The 16,328-nt window shown below is 47.1% G+C and overlaps 1 protein-coding gene across 1 annotated transcript in view; it reads left to right on the top strand.

The window, feature by feature from the left end:
• Positions 1-203: 203 nt before the first annotated feature.
• The window catches only part of FRZB (frizzled related protein), a 30,726-nt gene continuing 14,601 nt past the window's right edge, over positions 204-16,328 (top strand). The window contains exons 1-2 of the mRNA XM_041722582.1: positions 204-940; positions 7,861-7,908. Coding sequence (XP_041578516.1) covers positions 460-940; positions 7,861-7,908 — 529 coding nt within the window. The 5' untranslated portion in view covers positions 204-459. The remainder of the gene's footprint in view (positions 941-7,860; positions 7,909-16,328) is intronic.

Below are 16,328 nucleotides of genomic sequence, written 5' to 3'. Positions count from 1 at the left end.
GGAGTGCACGGGGGGGGCGGGGGTCGGGGCTGGGCCTGCGGAGGCGGCGGGGCGGGCTCGGGGCTGGGCGGGGTGGGGGTGGCGGTGGGAGCTCCCGGCTCCGGCTGCTCCGGCTCCTGCGGGCGCCCCCCCCAGCCTGCGGGCCCCGGGCCCCCGCCCCGCCCGCCCCGCCCCCCACGTGGAGCCCCGCCCCGCCCCGCCCCGGCCCGGCCCGCGGGGGAGCTCCGGCCCCGGGTGGCTCCTCGGCCGGATCCGGGGACGCGGAGTCGGGTCTCGCCTGCGGTCTCCTCCGGGCCCGGACCCCGCTCGGCCCACGCCGCCCCCGCGGAGGGTCCCAGGGGTCCCGGCCGAGCAGCGGCGCAGCCCTCGGGGCGCGGGGTCGGGGCGCGGGGCCGGGGCGCCGTCGGGGCGGGCGGCGGGAGGAGCGGGGCGGGCGGGGGCCGGGGCCGGGCGGGGACCATGGCGCGCGGCGGCCCCGGGGAGCTGCTGCTGCTGCTGCGCTCCGGCCTGCTCGCCCTGGCCGCGCCGAGCCTGCTCTGGGCGCCGGGAGCGCGGGCTGCGGCGTGCGAGCCGGTGCGCATCCCGCTGTGCCAGGCGCTGCCCTGGAACATGACCAAGATGCCCAACCACCTGCACCACAGCACCCAGGCCAACGCCATCCTGGCCATCGAGCAGTTCGAGGGGCTGCTGGGCACGCACTGCAGCCCCGACCTGCTCTTCTTCCTCTGCGCCATGTACGCGCCCATCTGCACCATCGACTTCCAGCACGAGCCCATCAAGCCCTGCAAGTCCGTGTGCGAGCGCGCCCGGCAGGGCTGCGAGCCCGTCCTCATCAAGTACCGCCACGCCTGGCCCGAGAGCCTGGCCTGCGACGAGCTGCCCGTGTACGACCGCGGCGTGTGCATCTCGCCCGAGGCCATCGTCACCGCGGACGGAGCGGGTGAGCCCCCCCCCGGGCCCCAGCGCGGGGATCGCCCCCCATGGGTGGCTCCTGGGGCCACCGCGTGCGCCCCCCGCCCCCCGCCCCCCGCGGCTGCAGGGTCTGCAGCTGCAGGCTCAGGCTGCGCCCCCCCTTCTAGCCACTAGGAAGGCCTGGATGGTTCCAGGGACCCTGCCGCAGCCTCGATGTCAGTGGCATGTGTTTGCTGGCAGTCCAGTGTGAGCAATTGCCTTCACCCTAAATCCGCCCTCGTCTCTATGGGATAGATTGTTCCCGCATTCCAGCCCCGGGTGGCTGGGAAGCTGCTGGGCCCCCTCCACATGCCACAGCCTGCAGCCCTTTTGTGAGGGCCACAGGGGTGAAAGGGGTTATCCCCAAGGCGGCCGGCACCGTTCACCCGTGCAAGGGCATTTTAATCGCCCCCCAAGCTCCCCAGCCTGCTGTTGTGCTCTGCAGACCCGTCCGGAGCACCTCATCTCATGCCCTTTGTTCTGCGTGTGCATCACCCCGGTGTCCCTCGGGGTGTTCCACTGCCCCCCCCCCGAGAGCTCGCCTGCTCTCCGATGGTTAATGGAATCAGTCACAGGTGGTTTTCTCACAACTGGTCTCATTATGACAGTCGTGCCTTTGAAGACCCCAGCGAAACCCAGCTCCTGATGGTTCATTGAATTCTCACTCCGTACCCCTCCCGCGTAGGACCCCTCAACTCAACTTGCACCCCTCATATAATTTCATACATGGATATACTTATGGTTGGTGGTTGCTCTTCTTTCATCCTGTCCGGGGAGGAACTCTCTTATTAGATGTGATGACCCGATTGCCTCCTCTGTCCATTTCCTGGGCATCCCACCCCCCCCACTTCATCTGCTTCTCAAGTTGCTCAGCCTGTGCTCACACCCTTAGTCCATTTCTAAGGGATGGTTCTTGGCTGTCAGAGAATTGATGGGGAAAAACTGCTTTCTGTGCACGCTGACCCGCTCAACATACAGTGAGCAAAGAGGCGAAAAGTACTGCAAACCCAGGAACAGAAAGATTCCAGAAGCTTTTCCATCATTGCCTCGCTCAGTGAGTCGGGCTTCTAAATACCTGTTGTCTTGCTGCTTTTAATCAAGAGCCCAGGACGGGGCTGTGTGCTCTAAGCGGGGAGGAATGTATTTCTCTGGGCTAAAGGGACACTCTTGAGCCTTTGTACTCAGTAAAGTCACAGGCTGTGCAGATTCTGGAAGAGCTTGCTCAGCCGCTGCCCTGCTTTGCCAGGCACTTAGAATCAGTTAGATGCAGGCGCTTCGCTGCTCGGGCCAGCGACTAGGAATGGGGTGGCGATGGTTCCCTCTGAATAGCTTTCCTCCCCTTAAAGGAAAAGACTTGTTCTGAAACCTCTCTTGGAGACGGACCTGGACCTGAGACGAGTGAGGTTTGGCAAGGTTAACAGCTCTCAAAAGCCATGGTCAATATGGTTGGGAAGCAGTTTCCTTAAGTGTCCCCGAATTACCTATCATTGGGGACCAGATGCAGAACAATTGCCTCATTGAAGCCCTCAAATAGGCCATGCATGGAAACAATTTGTCAGTATGTGGGACCTGGTTTCTGAGCTGCTTTAAAATGCCATAATATCCGCTTTGTTGACAGCATCCTTGCTAGAAAAATAAGTAGGCTTAGGTGGCAGTTGGAACCATATTTTTATGACCGTCTCCCTTTTTTACCACAACCTTCAGTGTGAACCAGAGAGCCTGGTGGCAGGAGGGGTGGGGAGGGGAATGGAGAGCTGGATTCCAACCCGAAGGGTCTCCTGGCTTCCGAGGCCAGCTTGCTAAAAATTGCATTCCCTGTCCTGGGTCAAACTGTCAGGCACCTGGAGTTACTTAGTCACCACCATATGTGGCCGGTTTAATTTACGACGCAATATACTCTTTGGTTCAGCGGGATATGATAGTTCCCGAAGCACTTCCCCCGCCTTCCTTTAGGTATAAACAGAATTGCTTATGTTTTAGGATTAGAATCCGGCCTCCGAATACAAAAATGAGGTCTCCCTGAATAAAAGGGGCCACCCTTCGCATTCCTTCAATGCCAAGAGGACTTTCAAATCCTAGCGTTCAGGGATCTGTTCCTTCCTAGCACAGTATGATCCCACAAACCAGCCTAGGCCCATTTACAAAGCAAAGTCTTACAGAAACGGAGCAGTGCTTCAAACTACTCTTTGCTTTCGAAATACTAAGGGTCAGGGTACATTTAAAAAAGAAAAAGAAAAGAAAGCTCACATCCTGATTATTACGGACAAATTTACATGGAATTTGTTCTCTGTCCACATTGTATATTTATCACGGGGTTGGGGCTTCCTGCGGCTGCTGCATCCTAGGATTCACGTCCTCCGTTCAGACCCCTGGTCCCCTCTCGAGGATGGGGGGGCGAGCAGGGCGTGGGCTCGGAGCCCGCGGACCAGGTGCTCAGTCTGGACCCCTCTCAGGTGTTATTTTGGGGAACTTCTGTAACCTGTGTGAGCTAAAGTCTTTGGACGTGTGCGGGGCCTGGGAGATGAGATGAAGCAGCCTGGTCCCTGGGGCGCAGGCCCTGACAGATTGTTCTGCTGCTTTGCTGTTTTGCCCTGATTACCGTCCTTCCATCAAGATGAGATTTTTTTTTTTAAGATTTTATTTATTTATTCATGAGAGACACACAGAGAGAGGCAGAGACACAGGCAGAGGGAGAAGCAGGCTCCCAATGCGGGACTTGATCCCGGGTCTCCAGGATCATGCTATGGGCCGAAGGCAGGTGCTAAACCGCTGAGCCACGCAGGGATCCCAAAATGAGGTTTTTCTTTCTTGAAATGGTCCCCTGGCCAGTGCGGATGCAGCCTGGAGCTTTTGTCACTTGGGCTCTGGAACGCAAGCTTCACGCCTGGGCCCAGTGGGAAAGCGGATCTTCCTGCTGAACCCATGAGCTTCAGGTTTCATTTTGCGCGATTGACCCGGATCTCAGGCACCGGATCGAGTCCCTTGGGGAGCAGCAGGAAGGAGGAGAGAATGAGCCTGATGGGCGTCTGCTGGTGACAAATGGCGTGTCTGGGAAGCGCAGAGAGCAAGGATCCAAGAACACGCGTAGTCTGACATGAGTGGCCGCTGCTCCCGGCCCCGGGCTCGGGCAGCGCCGGTTTCCGGGCCGCTGTCACCCCGGCCCTTGCTCGACACAGTCCTCGGGCCCGTCCTGCCTGCTGGGCCACTGTGGGGTCACTCGTCCGCGCTCCCGGAACAGGCCACCTTTCCTTCGCCCCGGTCTACGGATATTTGAGGGGCCAAATACCAAGAAGGCAGAATGACCTAGTGTGATGGCCGGAGAATGGAATGGGAAGGACAAGGGGAGACTTCGGACTCGGGAGAGAGCACGGTTCTGTGGTCCCTCCTCAGGGAGACACTGCGGGGCGCTCTGGTGGCCCGGGGACGCGGGTCTCCGAGGGCCGAGGCTGACCTGCGTGGTGGGCATAGAATTTTGTGTAGGCCCCAAGCCTTATTTTAAGAATTCATTTTTTATCTCATTACTTTTTTTTTTTTTTAAAAAGATTTTATTTATTTATTCATGAGAGACCCAGAGAGAGAGAGGCAGAGACACAGGCAGAGGGAGAAGCAGGCTCCATGCAGGGAGCCCGATGCGGGACTCGATCCTGGGACTCTGGGGTCACAACCTGAGCTGAAGGCAGATGCTCAACCACCGAGCCACCCAGGTGTCCCTGTTTATCTCATTCCTGCCAAATTTCCAAGTAGTTGTTGGGATAAGTAGCAAAACTAAGCTGTGCTGGGCCTTTCCCCTTCGAGTAGGTGAGTAGAAGGACGGACACACGGACGTGACTAGTCCAGAACTGGTCTCATGTGCGCGGTTTCGCGGGTTTAGAGCGGGAGGCCCTTCGCCCGAACTCCGGCTTCGCGTGGCCCTGAGGCCCTGAGCCAGTTGGCGGAGAGCGACGTTGGCAAGAGGAGGACAGAGGAGGACGGAGGCGCCTCACCCGGGAAGCGCCCGTAAATGGCACAGCAGGACGGCGTGGGAGTTAGCGGCAGCAGCCCGCTGGGCCACCAGCGTCCTGGCAGGAGCGGGATCAGCTGCAGCAATAGGCAGGGCAGCGGCACCCCGTCCCCCTGCTGTTGGGGGGCAGCCTGGCCCTGTGACCGCCTGCTGGCTGCGCCGCCCGTGGGAAGGAGAGCAAGGCCAGCTCCGGGGACAGGAGGTCCAGCAGAGGCCACCCTCCGCCACCCTCCGCCGTGCGTGTCTCCTGAAGAAGGAAGGGACTCGTAATGTAACTTAAGACGAAGAATCTGTCGCTGGCTCTCAGGCTGCAGTTAAAGGATCAGGTTCTGGGCATTGTCGCTTGAAGCCCCGGTACACATAGCCTGAGAGCTCCGAGGCGGCCGCGGGCAGGGGTTCCAGGACACGACAGGTACGTGCTGCCCCTTGGGGAGGACCGAGTAGGTCCCAGGCCCCCGTCCGACCCCCAGACCTCAGGGGCAGCGCCTCGGAGTGAACTCTCGCCTCCTTCCCCGTGTCGGCCGATGCTTCCCCCTGTGTTGGCTCCAGGCCCCAGAGCCCCCTGATTCTAGCACCTCCCCCTTTTATGTTATTTAAGATTTTATTTATTTCTTTGGGAGAAGGAGCAGGAGCAGGGGGAGGTCAGGTCCCGAGCCAACGGCAGCTCCCGGTTGTACCCCCGCGTTCAAGTGTCCCTAAACCTGCTCTGAATCCAGTTTCCTTCCTTCTCCACTGCGGCTCGTTCAGCTTGGGCCTCCAGTGGGTCCCCGGGTCATGGGTCCGGGGCAGTCACCGCTTGCTGCCCACAGCCCGGTGCTCTCTGTGCAGAGGGTGTGCTGCTGACATCGGCGGTGCCTGGCCTGGCCTGCACCGGCCTCTCCCCCGCCTCTCTGGCTGCAGCTCCCCTCTGCATTAGCCTCGCTGCAGGGCTTGGGGGCCCTTGGTCACAGCCGCAATCTCTGTCCATACTTGTCACACATGATACTTTCTATTTGGAACCTGCCCCCACTCCCCGACCTTCCCCAGCAGCTTTGGGACTATTCTGGAAACTTCTGTGACTCCTAGAAATCCTTGGGGCATAAAACCCAATAATGCCTACGAATAATCTTCACTTAAGACGACTTTGTCGGAATGCCTAAGTTCAACTTTCTGAAAACAACTTTTTTTGGATGATTTATGATCAGATAACTTTTTTTTTTCTCTTAAAATTCTAACAACGGATACCTAAACGCTTTTATAAACAGAAATATCTTCCTGTGACTAAGAATGAGAGAAGAAAACCATTTTCCTAGGTTCAGCTATATCAAGAGTTTTCTTTCCCCCGGGAGAAGAGATTTATTTTTCATTTTTATTTCAACATTTCAGGACTTAACAGTTATTTTACACGTGGATTAATATAATTTCTTCACTTACAGAGAGCTCATTTTTTAAAAAAAGATTTATTTGAGAGAGAGAGTGCACGTGTGCACATGTGCGAGTGGGGCAGGGGCAAAGGGAGGGAGAGAATCTCCAGCAGACTCCTAGCCGAGTGTGGAGCCCGGAGGTAGGGCTGGATCCCAGGACCCTGAAATCATCACCTGAGCCGAAATCAAGAGACGGACGCTTAACCAACTGAGCCACCCAGACGCCCCCAGAGAGATCATTTTTGTATAGATCGTATGTGTGTTACCATGATTATTGGACTTTTTCAGGAATAAAACCATTGGCATGTTACTCTAACACTTCATTTATCATGAAGAAAGTCTTTGAATAGAATGAAAGTCATTAAATTAATAGTATATGACTGAGTTGAACCTCACGTTTTAGAATCAAGTATGTGTTGCCTGGTGGTTACTGTCTTTCCTTGTATATAGCTTTTTAAATACCAGAAGAATAACAGCTAAGGAATTTCTTTAAAAATTGAAAACAAACAAACAAACAAACAAACCAGATGATGATTACCAAGCCTGAGAGAATAATTCACTAATTGTAATTTTGAGTGCTGTTGTCCTAAAATGGTTTTTAACCACTCCTTTTTAATCATGATACATCCTATGAAGAAAAAGGACAGAGAAAGGATGGTATTTCCTGTTAGGATCAGTGATAACTCCTATAACATGAAGCGTTAATGCAAAATTAAAGCTTGCGTAGGAGTACGGAGTTGAAGTGTCCATAAGAATCTATAACTAGGGGAATCACTGAACTCTACCTCTGGCCCAAGAAATACAACGTATGTTAATTAATTGACTTTAAATAAAATAAAATAAAATTAAAATTAAATAAAATAAAATACTATATTGCTAGGGGCAGCAGGTCTCAGCATGGTGTCTTGCCGAGGCCTCAGTCACCGGAGGCTGCTTTCTTAGCTGGAACACAGAAGAGCTTTATACTCTTAGTCATCGTTGCCACGTCCGTTAATCGCGCTGGCTTGAGCGGTCCCAGCATGATGTGCTTCCTTTCTGCTGAGGGACGGTTTAGTTTACAGGCAACAAAGGGCATGAGAATGCGTTCTGGGTATTTTCCTTAGGCCCTAAGAATCTAAGTACATGCTAGGAACGCATGAGGCGCCTATTTGTTGAAGAGATGCGTTTGCTGCTTTTGGGTGTTGGGTGAGGACTTAATATGTGCGTGGACTTCATCGTGTCAGAAATTTCGTGAGACCCCAAAACTTCTTAAATCCTGAAATTGTATGCGTAGTCGGTGAGGATTCCAGAGAGTGTGTCATCCTTTCATCACACAAAAGAACCGACGGTTGTCCTTACTTGACCTGTAAGTAACAGAACCAAGCTCATGTCACTGATAAGAATCGACTTCCTTGAGGCACCTCGGTTTTTTACCCAAATTAAACTCATGACTGAATTAGACTTTTATATGGGAATTCTCGAAATAATAATGAATAAATGATAATTGCTTATTCTATCACCTTTCAGATTTTCCTATGGATTCTAGTAACGGAAACTGTAGAGGGACCAGCAGTGGTGAGTATACCAGTACCTTCCTACTTTTCGTTTGTGTTCACATGAGCCTTCGTGAACTATCTACTCAAGTCTCATTTGGGTACATTTGTGCCCTACATGTTAAAAGTAAACTTAAAAAAATCACTCATATTTTATTTAAAACATTAGCATTTACTAACATTGATGTTTTCTCTTGGTCATCAAAAATTGTGTGGATTTGGTGAGTTCTGTGGGTTTTAATGCAGGAGTAGATGTGCGTAACAGCCACCACAGTAAAGATAGAGAACTATCGTATCCCCTCAGAAGAAACTTGCTCATGGTGTCTCTTCATCATTACAAGCTTCTGCCCCCCTTAACCGCTGGTGGTCACTGATCCCTCCTCCGCTCTAGCTTTGTCTTTTTGAGACGATCTTATGCATGGAATGGTAGGGTCTGTAACCTTTTGAGATTGGCTTATTTCACTTGTCATAATGCCTTTGAGCTTCATCCAAGTTGGTGCTGCATGTGGCACTATGGACTCGTTGTAATTGCTAAAGATTTCATTGCTTGAGTCCACTACCGTTTGTTTAGCCATTCAGGCCTTGGAGGATTATCGGGCTGTGTCTAGTTTTGGTCGGTCATGGGTAGATCCACTATAAGCATTGGCACAAAGGTGTTCGAATAAACCTGAGTGTTCATTTCTCTAGGGTAAGTAGGAATAGAATTACTGGGGCTACATGGTCAGGGTGTGCTTCATTTTGTAAAAAACGGTGAAACTGTTTCCAAAATGGCTGTTCTGTTTTACACTTGGGATGTCTCAGAGTTCGAGTTGTCGTGCATCGTCTGGCGTGTAGTATTTTCAGGTTTTTATTTTTTAAATCTTAGCTATTTTGATAGCTGTGGAGTGCTAGTTCACACCCCTCAAGGTAGTGCCGTATCCTGGCTATAAAGAACCATTTTTTGTTTCATCGATTTTCTCTGTTTTCAATTTTTTTGGTTTCCGCTCATCAGTACTTCTTTCCTCTGCTTGTGTAGGATTTTTTTCCCCCTTACAGAAGTTTAGATTATGAATTGAGACTTTTCTTCTTTTCTACTATAGTAATTTAATGCTATAAGTATCCATCTAAAGATGGCTTTATTTGCTTCTCACAAGGTTTGATAGGTTTTATTTTCATTTTTCTTCATCTTAAAATATTTTATAATTTCCCTTGAGATTACGTTTTTGGCTCTTGAATTACTGAGGATTGTACTATTAAATTTGCTGCTGTTTGGAGATTTTTCTCTTTGCTTTATGTTGTTATATTTTATTCTAATTACCCTAGAGAACATACTTTGTATAATCTTGATTCTTTTAAATTTGTTAAGGTTTATTTTATGACCCAGGATATGATTTATTTGCCTTCAGGAAAAGAATACATATATTCTGCAGTTGTTGGCTGGAATGTTCTATAATGTCAATTAGATTAGTTAATACTGTTGTTTGGTACTTTTATATTGTTGCCCATTTTCTGTGTACGAGGTCTATTGATCATTTTGAGATGAATGTTTAAGTCTCCTAATATTGTAGTCTTTTCTATTTTCTTTTCAGGGCTGTCAGTTTTGGTTCATGTATTCTGAAACTCTGTTGTTTGGTGCATTCACAGTTAGTATTTTTATGTCTAATTAGGGAATCGACCCTTTGTCATGTAATGTCCCTCTTTATCTCTGTAATTTCCTCTGCTCTAAAGTCTTATTCCTTGGTATTTATATAGCTACTTCAATCTTCTTTTGATCAGCGTTTGCAAGGTATGTCTTATGTCTTTATATTTTTATTTTAACATACCTGTATTATTATGTTTCAAGTAAATTTCTTGTAGACCTGGAACAATTGGATCATTTTTTGGTAGGTTTTGATTTCTTTGTCCATTTTACCAATCGTTATCTTTTTTTTTTTTTTTTTACCAGTCGTTATCTTTTGATCAATGTGTTGAGACCATTTACATCAATGTGATTATTGATATATTTGTATTTAGATCTACCATTTTATTATTTGTTTTCTGTTTGTTCCTTATCTTTTCATTCCTGTTTTGTATTTCCTAATTTATTTTGGATTAGGTGAATGTCTTTCACACACACGCACACATATATCTTTGTGTTATATATATATTCACAAGGTGTGTATATATATCATGAGAGTATATATAGTTGTATTTTTTCCAGACATTAAAAATGTTTTTTAAAAAGATTTATTTATTTATTTTGAGAGAGAGAGAGAGAGAGAGAGAGAGAGAGAAGGTGGGAGGGGGAGGGGCAGAGGGAGAGGGAGAGACCGAATCTCACGCAGACTCCGAGTTGAGCATGGAGCCCATTGCATGGCTTGATTTCATGACCCTGAGATCGTGACCTAAGCAAAACCAAGAGTCGGATGCTTACCTGGCAGAGTCAGCCGGGTGCCCTGACTAAAAATGTTTTAAGCAACTCAATAGGAGAATAGCTTACTGTGTTTACCCAGATGTTTTTAATTTCTGTTGTTTTCCCCATTTTCCAGTATTCCTTCTGCCTGAGGAGCATCCTTTAACACTTCTTTTAGAGCAGTTCTGGTGGCAATAATTCTCTTAGTTTTCCTTTCTCTGAAAGTGTCTTTCACCTTCATTCCTGAAGGACATTTTTCACTGGACATAGACTTCTGGGTTGGCTAGTTCATCCAGTGCTTTAAAAAGTTATTCCACTTACTTCTGTCTTCAGTGTTTCTCATGGGAAATTGGTAGTCACTCGAATCTTTGTTCCCTGTATATAATGCATCAGTTTTCTCCGGTTGCTTTCAAGACTTTTTCTTGGTCTTTAGTTTTTAGCAGTTGGGTTGTGCTATGTCTGGACATTTGGTTTCTATTGGGATTATCCTGTTTAGGGTTAACTGTGTTTTTTGAATCTGTAAGTTTTAGCATTTGTCAAATTTGGGAAGCTTTCGGCAACCATTTCTTGAAATACGTATTTTTATAGCACATTCTCTTCTATTTCCAAGTCTATGATGATGTGAATGGTAGAGCTTTTGATGTTGTCCCACAAGTCTCAGAGGCTCTGTTCATTTCCCTCCCCAACCTTTTCTGTTTGTTCAGATTAGATAATTTCTCTTGGTCTGTTTTCAAGTTCATTGACTCTTTCCTTGATCATGTCTGTTCTGCTTGAGCCCATCCAGTGAATTTTTAATTTCAGTTATTGGAGTTTTCAACATTCAAAATTTCCACTTGGTTCTTCCTTGTATCTTGTATTTCTTTGTTGAGACTTTCTATCTTTCCATTCATTTCAAGAGTTTTCACTATTACTTTTTGGAGAATTTTATAAAAGCTACCTTGAAATTATTGTTGCATAACTTTAACATTTGTGTCATCTGATTTCTTTTCCCCATACATTCTGAGATTTTTCTAGTTCTTCATATGCAGAGTAATTTATTGCATCCTGGTCATTTTGATTATTATGTTCTAAGAAATTTGAGTCTTATTTAAAGTTCTATGAAGAATGTTGATATTTTTGTTTTAGCAGGAGTTGATCTTGCTGGGTTAAAACAGCAAATTCTGACTTGTCTTCTGTGAATTGTGATTTCAGTACCAGTTCCATTCTCAGTCTTTGCAATGCCTTTCAGGTCCATCCCATGTGTATCCTGCCCAGTGGCCAGTGTGAGATCAGGGCAGTGACCTACCACATGGTTTAGTTTTCAAAGTCTATAGTATACTGTTTTGTGTCAGATTCATATATACCCAGGGGTGAGCCTACCAGTTCATAAACAATTTTATGGATTTTTTATTTCTAAGTTCTTCCCTCTCTGTGGTCTTCTCAGTACTTTTCAGTTCCTTGGGGGCTCTTCTTTTTGGTCCTTTGGCTGGAAAGCTGGAGCTTTACTTATCCCACTCTGTGACTGACTGCATCTGAGGCCAGATGGTGGGAGGACAAAGCAATGGAACTTTGCCCCAATCTCATTTTTTTTTTGCCCCAATCTCTTGATACTACATATCTAATCAGAAGAGAAGGTTCTCCAACCTCAGCAGTTTAGGATTCTGAGGGCTTCCCTTGGTGCAGCTGTTGTCAGCACTGCCCCTGGATTGCTTGAGGGCTGGAATACAAGAGAATGGGGTGTTAGAAGACGCTTTTCCTACTTTTGATTCTTTTTTTTTTTTTAGATTTTATTTATTTATTCATGAGAGACAGAGAGAGAGAGGCAGAGACATTGGCAGAGGGAGAAGCAGATTTTTCGCAGGGAGCCCAATGTGGGACTTGATTTCAGGACCCTGGGATCAGGACCTGAGCCGAAGGCAGATACTCAACTGCTGAGCCCCCCAGGCGTCCCACCTGCTTTTGATTCTTAGCTAGAGGGCCTCTCCTGAAGAACTCTGCTGCATGGTGCCCGCTTACAGGCTATGGGCTGTGTTGAAACTAGGCCTGAGGAGACCAGAGGGGGAAAAATTGATGAACCTATTGCCACTTTGATAGTATTAGTCTTCTTCCCCAATCTCCTGCTACTATTTACTAGCCGAGTCCTTAAGTAGTTGCTTCACGTATTCTGTAACTGTGTTCAGGGGGACAGACATGGTGGCATCTAGTTACTCTGTCTTTCCTAAAATAAGCATTCAAATGAAGTATGACATACATGCAAAAAACATGTCATAAGCACGTAGCTCAGTGACTTGTCACAAAGTAAACATTCTTGTGTAACCATCACACAGATCAAGACACATACCGTGACAGCACTCCAGAAGCCTCCTTGTACCTCTTCCAAATCACTGCTTCCATCCTTTTTCTCCAAGGGTAACTACTAGCAGAAATTCCAATAGCATCTATTAATTTTGATCTTTTATGAACATATATATAGGGTGTGCCTTCCTTTGCTCTTCATTACCCTGTGTATAGTAGTTCTTCTGAATTTTCATTGCTGTATAGTATTTTATCATATGAATATGCCACATGTTATTCTAATGTTCTTGGAATATTTAGGTCGTTTCTAGTTTTTATTTCTATGATTTATGCTGTATTTGCTCTTATAAGAATGTTATAACTACAATTAATTACTATATACCTTTTCATTTCACGTTCCTCTAGTAATTTGCACTGATTTGGGTCTCTGTGTCCTGCCTTGTAAGGTGTCTTTTTTTCTTTAAGATTGATTGATAGAGAGAGAGAGAGAGAGAGAGAGAGAGAGAGATCTTCCCCTCTACGGCCTTGAGATTAGTGGGAAGTTCCTTTCTACATTTGCTTTCATTGCTGACTTTGCCTCCACAGTCCACACATCCATTCCTTCTTCATAGCTCCTTGAGTTCTCAGCACCTGCCATTCAAAGTAGAAACAACAAATAATGGTTGCACTTCCAAAAAAAAAGAAAGAAAGAAACCCAAAAAACCCAGCTTTAGTTGTCTTTCGATGTGTTGAATCCCTGTCCAAATAAAAATATTTAATGGAAGAAAAGCAGGAGGAATTAGGTCATGTAGAGGCTGGAGAAGATGCTGGTGGTGGGAGGGCTTAAGGGAAGATCTAAGAATGAGAAGATTTCCCAGTGGAAAGTAGTCAATCTGGTTTTATTTGTAGTAACTAATCAAAAATCAGCTTTGAATTTCGACTTTTCTCCTGATCTTGTTAAATACCATTAACTCCATACTTCTCTCCAAAGTCAAGGGAAAACAGAAACTAAGAGGGGAAAAATACCATTTTTTTCTTTCTAAGAATCACATACCTTGAAACTATTAATGCTAAATTAAACAAACTACTAATATGAAAAGAATCACTTTAATTGTTCATTTACCTGTTCATCCTCTACAAGAATCATTCCACTGAAATGACCTGAGATCGTGACCTGAGCCAACATCCAGAGTCAATGCACTCAGGTGCCTCTGCCTTGTAAGGTGTCTTATATGTGGAAGTGGAACTTTTCTTTTATTGGGTTGTAAATAAGTTTGAAATACCAGTTTTCATTAGACTGCAGCAGTTTTCACCATTGATTTCCAATGAATATTGTTAAGAGTGACAGGTGTTCAACCGGAGGCCATGTCAGAGTTGCCCTACAAACATTTATCTGTGAAAAACGTAAGTGAATGAAAATGATTTATTTAGAATGATTTCATTACCTTCTTGATACAGTTGAGAATGTTCTTGGAGTGTCATAAAATCACCTGGAAACCATTGGTGTCCAGCGATGGTTCTATTTTAATGATCACCCCTACTCTATATATGATCAAAACAAACCACAAGGCTCATTTGTATAGTACAGTTGGCTAAGTCACCATTTTTGGCAACTGCATGCGTGTGCTATCGAATTGTCCAGAAGTTATGGTTAGAATAATACAGCCCTTCAGTGTGTAAATGGAAGAAGATGGCATCAACAATACTATAAATAATATACGAAAATAGTTCAGTGTGTAAAACTACCTGGAATGAACGTAGTTTCCTGGGTTTAGGGTTGACTGTTCCTCTTTTACCAATGTTTTCCTGTTCCCTGGTATAATGGGAACCATGAAAACAAACCAACTAACAGGCAAAACCAAGCTCATTCTGCTTGTAAAAAAAAAATGCACTGGCATATTCACATGTTCTGCAAAGAAAATATAAATTATTCACACACAGAAATTCATGGCTTGGAAAAATGGAGCATTCGAGGTTGATGAAACAAGGAATGAGGAAGATACAAAAACACTGTCACTCACATGTCCCCACTTACAAAAGTGTTAAGCTGTTTCTGCTGGAATTTGGAAAAGAAATTCTTTTATTCCAGTTAAGTTATTCTTTGCCTAGAAGCTTCATAATTTTTTTCTTTTCTTACCTTCCTTCCTTCTTTTTTTTTTGAGCTAATGACTGAACAGCTTCCAATCTGTGAGTATGTTTTACTTTGTAAACCCACTGTCCCACTAAGGGGTGCATCACTTCTAGTTTCCATAACGTGGAATTTGGGGAAAAACAGTTCTAGTTTTATTCCACTGAGTCATTTGGTCTGTCAGATCAACACCGAAGATTAAGGCAGGTGCTCCAGGGATGCAATGAAAAGATCTATTTTGTATTGAAAGAATTCTCTCAGTTCCCCACTTTGTGATGGTGACCGGTTTATGAATTCCTATATTTGAAAAACACAAAGTTTCTGGGGGGGGGGGGGAGGTAAGGGGGTGGGGGGTAGGGGCGGGGATAGCGCTGGCAAATTCCGACATGAGCTAATTGACATAAGCATAACCGAATTACTTTACTGGTTGGTTTCCAAAGATATAAAATCAGACTGTACTGGCTCTCGGTTTCTTTCTGATACATATTCACATCCGGGAGACGTCAGCAGCGTCCCCAGGGTAAGGTGGGCACTCACCGGGTTTCCGCTGGCCTCTCCCTGCCGGTTCAGGGGTGCTTCAGAGAAGCTCCCCTGGGTGGCTGAGTGGCCGCTGCTGAGCTGGATTCCTGGTTGCCTGCACCTGCCAGGCCGGCCCCAGCTCCCTGCTCTTGGGGTGGCCTATGCCCGGCTTGGGCAGTATAGATTCACTCTCTCTCCTTCTCCAAACTTCTTTCCTCCCCTTGGCTTCCTCCTAATTTGGGGAAGGAATTTAGTTTTTTTGTTTTTTTTTTGTTTTTTTGCTTTAGGCTCACATGTGTACTGATTCTAGCAGCTAAATTAGGTTGGGTGCAACGCCTGCCCTTTATTGGGAAAAAATTAGGATGGATTAAAAAGTGGTCTATTTATAAATTCACAGTAGCTTCCAAGTAGAGGCGCCTTTTTTTTTTTTTTTTTAAACTCTTTGACACTGGACTCATTTTTATTCCTAAGCATTCTCCTCTTTGAGCTGTTTGCCAAATTGTGCCAGAGCTTCCCCTGCCCCCCAGCCCCCCAGCCAGTGCAGGCCTCTGCTCCTCCCGCCTTCTGGGGGCTTCTTCCCCTTGGAGCGCCCAGCCACAGGGGCTCAGCTCTCCCTCCCCTGACTCCCCGACCCGGGTCTTATCTCTGTCAGGGGCAGAGCCCGCGGTTCTCCTTGGATAAACACCTCTCCCTGAGTCACCGGGCTGGGCCTCAGATACAGCCTCGTTAATAATTAAGGCTCTCTTTGTATCGCAGATTTCCTCCTGGCAACTTTCTTTTTTAAATGTGTGGCACCATTGTTTTCTCAGGTCCCCCGGATTGAAACTTCAGAGTCAGTTTGTTGGTCCCTCCCCCCCCCCCCCCACTGGCCCTTAGAAGGGCCACTTCCTCCTACCAGGCCTCCCCAAGGCCAGGACTTGGGGAGAGGGAGTGAGCAGTGACTGCACCCCTGGGGGGCTAGGGGGAGGTAGATAGAGGCTGATGATCTTTTTTTTTAAAAAAGATTTTGTTTATTTATTTGAGAGAGTGCTGGAGGGGGAGAGGGAGCAGGGAAAGGGGCTGAGGGAGAGGGGGAATCAGGCTCCCCCATAACACTTCAGTCTCACGGGAGAAAGTGGACAGATCTCATGGACTACCCATATTTTGTGCATCCCCGATGATTCTTAGATCC

The sequence above is a fragment of the Vulpes lagopus genome, chromosome 11 (assembly GCF_018345385.1).
Source record: "Vulpes lagopus strain Blue_001 chromosome 11, ASM1834538v1, whole genome shotgun sequence".
Taxonomy (NCBI): Eukaryota; Metazoa; Chordata; class Mammalia; order Carnivora; family Canidae; genus Vulpes; species Vulpes lagopus.
This window is presented reverse-complemented; position numbering and strand designations above follow the sequence as displayed.